Below are 9,959 nucleotides of genomic sequence, written 5' to 3'. Positions count from 1 at the left end.
CAAGGCAGGCTTCCCTAATGGGGATGTGCTACCTCGATTTAGAGTCTCAGGAGGCAGTGGGGAGTAATTAGTTTGAAAGGCCCTGGGGAGGAGCTATTTCGAAATAGCAGCAGTGGAGGGTTCACGCTACAGCTATTTCAAAATAGCTATTTCAGAATAGGCATTATTCCTCATGGAATGAGGTTTACAGAAGTCAGAATAAACCATCTGTTGTTGTGAATTTCTTTCAAAATAATGGAACTGATGTGTAGACGCTCACATTATTTCAAAATAACATCAGTTATTTCAAAACTTGCCAATTAGCCCATCATAAGACGGGATTTTCTGGTCTCTCCTCCACATTGGTCTTCTCTCCTGAGCCTCCGGTCTCTCGCTCCTCCTCCTCCTCCTGCCTCCTCCCCCCCTCAGCTCTCCTCCACCTCCTCCCCGTCCTGCCTCTCACTCGTGGGACCGTGGAGCCCAAATGGCCATTTGGGCGTCGCACTCCCCGTGCTGCATGGGGGGGGTGTGAAGCCCAAACGGTTGCTTACGCCACTTGCTCCCACGCAGCGGCCAGGCTGAGCAGTGCAGAAGACAGCCGAGCGCCACAGTGGGAGGCGAAAGGGGGTGGGGCGGTGACATTCACGGCCTGGGGACGGGGCCTGGAGCTGCTGTTATGCCGCACGTCACTGCCCTGACCCCCCTTTGCCTCCCGCCGTGGCGCTCGGCTGAATTTTGCGCTGTTCAGCTGGGCCGCCGTGGAGGAGCAAGCAGCCGTTTGGGCCCCACACTCCCCAGGCAGCACGGGCCGCTCAGAGGGAACAGCCAGCATTTCAGGCAACAATGCCACCCAGAGGGAACAGCCAGCATTTCAGTGTTACAGACTCTTAGACACTGGGCTACTATATTTCAAAATAAGTGTGGTGTGTAGATGCACCCTAATTTGGAATCTCCTCCCCACAAACATGAGTTTGAACTAGCCACTCAAACACAAATATCACAAAACATGAAATATATTTAATACCACAAAATTATTTAACTCCAAGGGCCTTTGAATTATGCTGACAATGCTATGGAGTAGCAGATGCAATAAAAATGAATCAAGATACCAAGTTTCTGGTTCTCCAGGAGTCTTTGGTGCAAGGTATAGGAGGGCATAGATTTCCAAAGTTCATGCTTGCGAAAAATATTCATGTTAAATTTTAGAAACTGGACTCTATGCTGCTCTGTTCTATCAAATTAATTATCTTGGTTCTTTAATTTTTACTAATGATAGTGACTGTCTTATGCCCCAGGCAGAAAAATGTCATGTATGTAGAACAGGATTTATAAGATATGTGACATAAATGCAGTAAAAACATACTTTTTAAACTCCAGAAAATGCTAAAACTGTATAATCCCCTAAATCATTGAACAATGTTCTCAGTACTGCAGTCTAATTCTGACCTTTATGCATTTCATAGCTTCATTGCTAACATCCTATATTTCGAAATTTGGCACTGTGTAGACGCACCAAATTTTCAAAATATTCTATTTCGAAATAGAATCAAAATAAGATGCAATTTGCATAGAGCAAATTGCATACCTTATTTCAAGTTTAGGATGCTGTGTAGATGCACTCTAAGAAGGTAGCACTATTATTTTGGCCATAACTGTACTTCAAGTAGAACTTGATGGGAACGGTCACTGAAGTATTTCATATCCCATGGCTTTGATGTTTGTACTGTACAACCTCCTTCCTTTCTCATCCTTGTGGTGATTCTTCAATCTAGTGGATCCTTCAGTCTCATGGATCTTCTTCAAATGAATTGTGAGTAAAACAAAAATGAAAAACAAAACCGCTTGTAGTCTTTCAATTTTTTTTAAAAAAGTGCATATTGAGAAAATCACTCCAAGACTTAACATGGGTTTAACATTACAGTAGATCTTTAAAAATGATTACATTGTATAGTTTATCTTATTTAGGGTTTTTACAACAAGCTGCTCTGATAAAGTGCAAAACAAAAATCTCCATATTTATACCTTTTTTTTCAGTGACATTTCTACTAGATATTTGCAAGTGTCACTGGTGTAAATGGCTAAATATTTACAGTAGAACAGTCATTTCTGTGCCATTTCTTGCTATTTAAGATTCATGTCTGGTTTCTCATCTCTCCAGTTCTGCTTCCAGTATTTCTCCCCATGTATCAGCATCCATAGGATACATGCTTTTTTCTGGTAAGCCACAGCGTGAATGAATGTTGCTATATTTTCCACTGAGCCATTCATGCTTCACTTTGCTTTTCCAGTAGTTTCTCAGTAGAGTGACCTGATGCAGAATAAAAAATTAAATAGCATTGGAAAAACCTAAATAAACTAAGCAGAAGTCAGAGCAAACATTAGAAGTTGAGAGAACTGAAGTCTTACACCCAAAAAAGCATCTACAGGCAGTCCCCGGGTTACATGGATCCGACTTACATCGGATCCCTACTTACAAACGGGTTGAGGCAACCCCGCACTAGCTGCTTCCCCCCAGCAGACCAGGGAGACGCGAAGCTAGCGCCCCCTCCCCCAGCAGGCCAGGGAGACGCAGAGCGGCTTTTCACAGCAGACACCTCAGCTTGAGAATAAAGGACTGAGGGAAGTGAGGTGTGGGAGAATAAAACTGAGCTCTGGAGAAATGTTTGGCTAGAGTATCCCCTACAATATGTACCAGTTCCGACTTACATACAAATTCAACTTAAGAACAAACCTACAGTCCCTATCTTGTACGTAACCCGGGGACTGCCTGTATATTACAACACACTTGGGTGTCTGGGACCTCAGTGCAGTATACAGGTGTACAAATGCCCTCTAGTGGCCCAGAGCTTCGTTTTCACATTTTTCAGTGTGGCCCAGAGCTTCGTTTTCACATTTTTCAGTGTAACATGAGGACTATTCTTACTTCTCAAATCTTCTGCCTCTCATCCCCATTCTCAGGCTAAATACCCACCTTAAAGGAAAACTTTTAAAATCTTGCTATTTTTTTCTTTATCCTGAGAGCACCAAAATAACTGTCAGGTACCCTTGTAACAGGGTGGCTGAGTTCCAGCTCATGTAGGGAGATACTAAGGTGTTGAGTTTTTGACACCTGTAGCTTGTGACCTCAACCCTGGATAAATGGAAGTCTACACAGCAGTGTTATTTCGTTAATAACTAACATCAGTTATTCTGAAATAACATAGTCTGTGTCTACACAGCAAGCAGTTATTTCGACATAATGTTGGAATAATGTTGAGCTGGAGGACATCTTACTCCAACTCCTGTAACCTGCATTGTATGAGAAGTAAGGCAAATCAGAGGAAGAGTGCTCTTTCTACTTCCTGCTGTGTAGACAGCGCCAAAAGCCGAAATAAGCTATTTTGACTTAAGCCACGCAATTGACATAGCTCCAATAGTGTAGCTTATTTTGGGTTTAGACCTCTGTGTAGACATGCCCTAAGAGAGTAATCTGGGAAGACTTGGAAATAGCCATATAACTAGAGACTGCCTGGACTAGGATTTGTGATGTTTGCTTAATGAAGTCAGGTGTCACAAAGGTGTGAAATATTTGGATTTCAGTGTGTCCACTCTTCAGACCTCTCCATCTGCTCACATGCCTGCCTGCCTCCTTGTGAGTTCTTGCCTCATAGTGAACTTCTATAACACTCCTTCCTCTGAGAGGAAGTAAATCCGAAATGGCTTGCTTCTGTTTCAGTGATCTATGGAGGTAGACCTACGGCCCCAAATGAGGTGGCTGTAACCTCCTTACTTTCAAACCTGTGCTGGTTCAGGGTTGTACTTGCAATGTCTGAATCATTCTTTCTCTGATCTGCTAAGTATGAAGCTATAGCAGTCATAAGTACTTAAGAATGGTGTCACAGGGCGTCTGCCCTGTACTGGCCCATTAAGGACAAAAACCCAGCCCTTAGTGGGGGCTGAGAGCAAAGTCCAGGCTGAGGCAGTTATTGCTAATTAGGGCTCAGCTGGGGCTATAGAAAGGGCTCCTTGAGGGACAGAGGACTTACTATAGCTCTGGCTGCAGAGCAGGAGGGACCTGGCTGCCTGGGAAGCAGAAGGCTTCTTGGAGATATCAGTGCTGGGAAAGGCAGGCAGAGCTGAGGAGCTCTGGCCTGACTTCACTCCCAGGCTGCAGGACCTGAGGCAAGGCCTGAGAGTATGAAAGTGGGGGGAGGGGGGGCGGCAGCCAGGATAGGAAAAGGCAGCAGGTCCACACCCAATGATGAGTGGCCATTACAGACTGCAATTTGCTCCTGAAGCACGGGCTAGAGCAGGGATGTGCAATAACTTTTTGCCAAGGGCCACTTCAAACATTTCTGAAGTGGCCCCTGGCCTCAAGGGGGGGGGGGGGCGAAGGGGGCTGGGATACTTCCAGGTTCTCCACCCACAGACCAAGATTGGTCTGGGGAGGGGGGAGCACCTTTGCTTGCCTGCCTGCGTACCTGCCTCCCCCCTTTCCCCTGCACACCCATGCTCCTGGTTGGGAGGAGACTTCTCATGTTCCCCTACCCCCAGGCCAATCAGAACTGGGTGTGTGTGCCAAGTTTCTCTGCTCTGTTCCCACCCTGCACAGGGCTTAAAAGTGTCACATGCTCCTGGGAGGGCAGGAGGAGACTTCGTGTTCTCCCCCAGGCCCTGAAGCCTTCTCCCACCCTACCAGGAATGCATGGCACTTCTAAGTGCTGCATGTTCCTCACAGGCTCTGATTAGCCTGGGGGCAGGGGAGCACACAACGCCTCCTTCCATCCTGCCAGGAGCGTGTGGCATGTCAAAGTGCTGTATGCTCCTGGCAGCATGGAGGAAATTTTGCATGGTCCCCAGGCCCTAATTGGCTTGGGGGCGGGACAGTGGCAGGGCCTCCGGGGCAGGATCCAGCCTGCGGAGGCCCTTTGCTCACCCCTGGGCTAGATGAAAAACAATCAGTTTCACATGTACAGAATGGGAAGTGACTGTCTAGGAAGGAGTACTGCAAAAAGGGATCTAGGGGTCATAGTGGACCATAAGTTAAACATGACAACAGTGTGACATGGTTGCAAAAAAAGCAAATATGATTCTGGGATGCCTTAACAGGAGTGTTGTGAACAAGTCATTCTTCCACTCTACTCTGCACTGATTAGGCCCCAACTGGATTACTGTGAATAGAACTGGTCACCAAGTTTCAGGAAAGATGTGGAGAAATTGGAGAAGGTTCAGAGAAGAGCAACAAAAATGATTAAAGGTCTAGAAAACGTGACCTATGAGGGAAGATTGAAAGACTTGGGCTTGTTTAGTTCAGAAATAAGATGGAGGGGGGACATGATAGCAGTTTAAGTATCTAAAAAAGTGTTACAAGGAAGAGGGAGAAATTATTCTCCTTGGCGTCTGATGATGGGACAAGAAGCAATGGACTTAAATTGCAGCAAGGGAGGTTTAGGTTAAGGATGGTAAGTATCAGGTGACTAATTGAATAGACAATGCATTTTTGCATCAACTATTAAATTAGTTGATAGTGCACTTCCGCTTTTTAAGAGTAGCAACAACCCTAGGGCTGCTGTTACACTTCAAAGGCAAAAGCGGTATGTGGAGCCCTGGGTTTGCTGACCCCAGGATCCACACAGTGCTGCTGCTTTGAAATGCCATAAGAAACCTGGCACCAGGCTCTTCATAACATTTCAAAGCAGCAGCACCGTACAGAGCCCAGAGTCAGTAGGGGAGTCCCCAGCTGATTCAGGACTCCACGTGGCGCTGCTGCTTTGAAGAACCCCTTTTTCTTCCTCCCCCTTGCTGCCACTATCAGATAAAGGGGGGGGAGAGGGGAGAGAGCGACTAATCGACTATCCTGTTGACTATCCGATAATAGTTGACTAGTCCTTCACATCCTAGTTTAGGTTGGACATTAGGAAAAACATCCTGTCGGGTGGTTAAACACTGGAATAAATTGCCTAGGGAGCTTGTGGAATCTTCATCACTGGAGATATTTAAGAGCAGGTTGGATAGACATCTATCAGGGATGATCTAGACACTGCTTGGTCCTGCTGTGACCAAGGAGACTGGACTCGATGACCTCTTGAGGTACTTTCCAGTTCTAGGATTCTACGATTGAATTAATCTGCCATTTTGTTGTCCAGTCACACAATTTTGTGAGATCCCATTGTTGCTCTCTGCAGTCTGTTTTGGATGTATCTTGAGTAGTTTTGTATTGTCAGCAAATTTGGTCACCCTTTCTCCAGATCATTTATAAATACGTCAAACAGTATTGGACTCAGTTCAGATCCTTTGGGGATATCTTTTTCTCTCTCTCCCAGAAGGGCATAAGGATCTTGTGCAAAAAGGTGTATTTGCGCAAAAAGGAAACGTCCACACTGGGTTTTTTTTTTTTGCACAAAAACAGCTTGAATAGATTATGCAAATGAAGCACAACAAAAGGCTAATCAGTGCTTCATTTGCATACCCTCTGCCAGCAAAGCTGGCAATGGAGACAAAACCTAGGTTACATAATACAGTAATTCTGTTATTCCATAATTAAGTTCCTTCTGAACTGTTGGCTGAATATCATATGCTCCTGGTGACTTATCAGCTGTGAAGACCTATGCAAAGAATTCATTTAGCTTTTCTGCAATGGCCTTATCATTTTTGAACTCTCCTTTAGCATTTTGAATATCCAGTGGCTCCATTGGTTGTTTAGCAGGCTTCCTGCTTTTGATGTATTTAAATGTTTTTGCTGTTACTCAGAATCTTTGGATAGCTGTGTTTCAATCTTTCAGCTTTTCTATATTTCAGCCTTCCTATATTTAACAGCTCACTTGTGAGAATTTGCTACTGTTTTTCTTGATAGGATTTCACTCAACAGATTTAGCAGCGTGGCTGGGGCCAGCCTGTTGCTGTGCTGCAGGGGTTGGCAGTCCAGTTAATCGGTTACTCAGTAAGCCTAATGCTTACCAGGTAACTGGTTAACCTTTTACATCCCTGGCATCCATTTTCCATGGATACAGATACAAACTTGCAGGGTTTTCTAAATACAAAATTTGAATCCACAACAGCATCTGCAAAAATGAGCTGTGGATATCCGCATCCAGATCCATGGTTGCTGATACCTGCATATATAAAGTGGATATTCTCAGACTTGCAAGGCTCTAACCAGGTGTGTAAAACTGCCCTCCTTTCTCAATATGTTCCATCCAAGAACTGGTTGATCTATTATCAGGGAACAGAGGATAATTAATTTTTCTTTATGGTACTGTTTTGCCATCTCTTCAGAGCTTCAGAGACTGCCATTTGTGATGGTTGTTGTGACACTATCACTAAGGCCTGGTCAATATTACAAGGTTAGGTACTTAGGTTGATGCAAGATGACTTGCATTCACCTAATTATGTCAATGTCTACATTAGAATACTGCTTCTGCCAAAATAAGTCACTTTCTATGCCAACATAACTCTAACTCCATGAGGGGTATAGTTCTTTTGTTAATGCAGTTAAGACACTGATTAACTGACACAGCTGGTTGGCCATCAACCCCAGTGGGAGCTGTTAGTTGTAGTCCTCTTTTCTGGTGATGATAGCTACACTTGTCAGCTGTAGATGCTGGCTTGTAGCTGAGGCCATTGTACCCTGCTGACAGTGGGCCAGCAATGAGTGCCATGCCAGTGTTACCATAGGCTGGTGGGCTTCAGCTGTGTCCTATTATGTACCACTTCAGTTGGTGAAGCACTCCTGGTGGGGATATGCACCACCAACGAAAGGAGCAAGTGTGCATGTGAACCACTGGTGGCTTGTACACTGACTTAAGTCAACTTAATTTTGTAATGTAGACAAGCCCTGAGAGCTCACAAGCTTCAGGTATTAGATAACTTTAATTTTTCTCTTCACTGTGGATGGATCAGAAATACTGATAAGGAGAGAACCTTACATCTTAATACTGATTCCCAAAGCTATCCAGGTTCCCAAAGCTAGACAGTCCATGGCCTTTAATTTACCTTCCATGAATATCCATTTCCTCGATCAAAGTCTATCTCTCGCTGACAGACAGCTCTTACAGTTAAACAGTGATGTTTCCACAAATGGTCACTGTTCTCAATTGTGCGATTCCAGCTCTTGCAAGTCATTGCAGCTTTGCATAAGCTCTGAACGTCCAGTTCATTGAAAATTTTCAAGGTGACTTCTGGAGGCAGCAGCTCCACAAAGTCCTCCTGACTTTCTTCTTTCTTTTTGGATGATGGAAGGATGGTCCGTTCTTTACATGAAGTACCTTCCTGTTTGTTCTTCTTTGAGGTTTTCTGCATAATTTATGGTCTCCACACATCCACCATGAGTAATCCTAGGGGTGAAGAAGTGCAGGGGTCACTTATATTATACATGCAGTTAACTTTTATCAAGATAACTCTAATGCTTAAGGATATATGTTCAAGTGCTGCAAGCATAGGGTGACAATCTGTCCTGTTTTTACTGGGACAGTCCCTTATTTAAGGCCGCCTCCTTCAGTCCTGACTTTGTAGGAAAAAAAAAAGTGGGCACATTATCCCAAATTTCCCTTGCAGGGGGTGGGAGAAGGAACTGACAGCACTCAGGGCCTGGTATCTTCCCCTTCCTTCCCCATTCTGCATGTTGTGGGGGTGAACTTCATCGCTGCAGTGGGGCAGGGTGGATGGGGAGCCACCAGCAGTCAGAGCTTTGGCTGCTGGAATCCTGAGCACTGGTGGCTTCTGTCCCACCCCTGCAACACTGATGCCTTGAGTGCCAGTGGCTTCCCCCAGCTATGGGGCTGAAGCCCCTAGTGCAAGTGGTTGATCCTCCCTCCCCCGCCCACTACAAGGCTGAAGCTCTGCATGCTGGTGGTGGTCCTCCCCTCCCCCTCCTACAAGGTTGCAGTTCTGAGTGCCAGCAGCCCCCCTTCCCACTCCGCTGCAGGGCTGAAGCACTGAGTGTTGGTGGCTGCACCCACACCGTGAGGCTGAAACTCTGAGCACTGGCAGCCCCCTCCCCGGTGTCCCATATTCTACATAGGCAGGAGCGGCCTAGGCGAACCTTGCAAATCGGTGCCCCCACCTCCAAACCCCTCAACGATATTGTGTCACCATTTGGTACCCCATTTAACTTGGCACCCTAGGCGATTTGCCTATATGGATAGGCCGCCCCTGCACATAGGGAAATATGTGGAGCGTGTGGAGCAAGTACAGAGTGCCTTGTGCACCCTACCTGGCCCTGTGTTGCTACCCCTAGGTGCGACCCGAATGGGCTTGTTCACAGCCTATTGGGCAGTGGCTTGCTAAAGAAAATAGGCACCACACCTGTGGGCACTCTGGGACTTGTAGCTTCCATCTGGCGACACTGAAGCCAGCAGGGGGGGGATGGAGGAGAGCTGGAGACGACCACTGCTGGGATGCTGGGTGAGGTGGGGATTTGAACACTGGTGCCTATGGGCAGCCCCATGGCAATCACTCGAGCCGTGGGCGATGCCCTGTGCCCAGGCTAGGCTGCCCCCGCCCCCATGAGCTGGGCGAGGAGTAGACGCGGGTGGGGAATGGGGGGGGGGGGCGATCACGCAGCTGCTGGGGGAAGCCCCCCGCCCCCAGGGGCCGAGTGTGATGCGAGGGGCTCGTTTTATTGGCTGCTCACGTGTGGGTGGCCCTGGCGGCTTTTCTGTGGGCCGGTGGCTCCCGCCCGGGTTAGACGGTGCCCTGCGTCCGCTGCCAGCCTGGGCCCTGCTGCGGAACTCCCCAGCCCAGGGCGTGGCTGGAGCCAGCGCTCCCCGCAGCAGCCCCCGGCCCAGGCGCGTGGAGCAGTCCGCCCCCTACCTGGCCCCGCGCCGTTGCCCGCCGTTGCCGGTTTTAACGTCTCCCCCATTCGAACGGGCTTGTTTCCACCCTTCCCAAGGTAAACAGGACCCCGCGCATGCGCCGCAGCGGGGCACGCCGGGACTTGTAGTTTGCCTGCGGGGACGCTGAAGCGCGGCCGGGCGGCGCGGGGGAGAGTTGGGAACTACCGT

At 47.4% G+C, this 9,959-nt stretch overlaps 1 protein-coding gene across 2 annotated transcripts; it reads right to left on the bottom strand.

The window, feature by feature from the left end:
• Positions 1 to 976: 976 nt before the first annotated feature.
• On the bottom strand, positions 977 to 9,916 carry FBXO48 (F-box protein 48). Of its 2 annotated transcripts, none has more exons than XM_006114107.5 (3): positions 9,769 to 9,916; positions 7,951 to 8,291; positions 977 to 2,287 (listed from the first exon to the last, which is right to left on the bottom strand). In XM_006114107.5, exons 2-3 carry the CDS (start codon positions 8,254 to 8,256, stop codon positions 2,126 to 2,128), a joined length of 468 nt encoding a protein of 155 aa, XP_006114169.1. In that variant the 5' UTR covers positions 8,257 to 8,291; positions 9,769 to 9,916; the 3' UTR covers positions 977 to 2,125. The 2 variants fall into 2 exon arrangements, with proteins under 2 accessions (XP_006114169.1, XP_006114167.1); XM_006114105.4 differs by lacking the exon at positions 9,769 to 9,916 and adding an exon at positions 9,590 to 9,762.
• Positions 9,917 to 9,959: the final 43 nt, after the last annotated feature.

Source organism: Pelodiscus sinensis, chromosome 3 (genome assembly GCF_052426305.1).
Source record: "Pelodiscus sinensis isolate ZL-2025 chromosome 3, ASM5242630v1, whole genome shotgun sequence".
NCBI classification, from domain to species: Eukaryota; Metazoa; Chordata; order Testudines; family Trionychidae; genus Pelodiscus; species Pelodiscus sinensis.
Note: the sequence above shows the minus strand (reverse complement) of the source record. Positions and strands in the feature narration are given on the sequence as shown.

Excerpts from the sequence above, each read along its gene's own strand:
- FBXO48 (XM_006114107.5), bottom strand. The coding sequence starts at position 8,256 with ATGCAGAAAACCTCAAAGAAGAACAAACAGGAAGGTACTTCATGTAAA. Across the intron at positions 2,288-7,950 it reads GAAATGGATATTCATGGAAG|GTCACTCTACTGAGAAACTA; the intron begins GTAAATTAAAGG and ends ATTCTGCATCAG.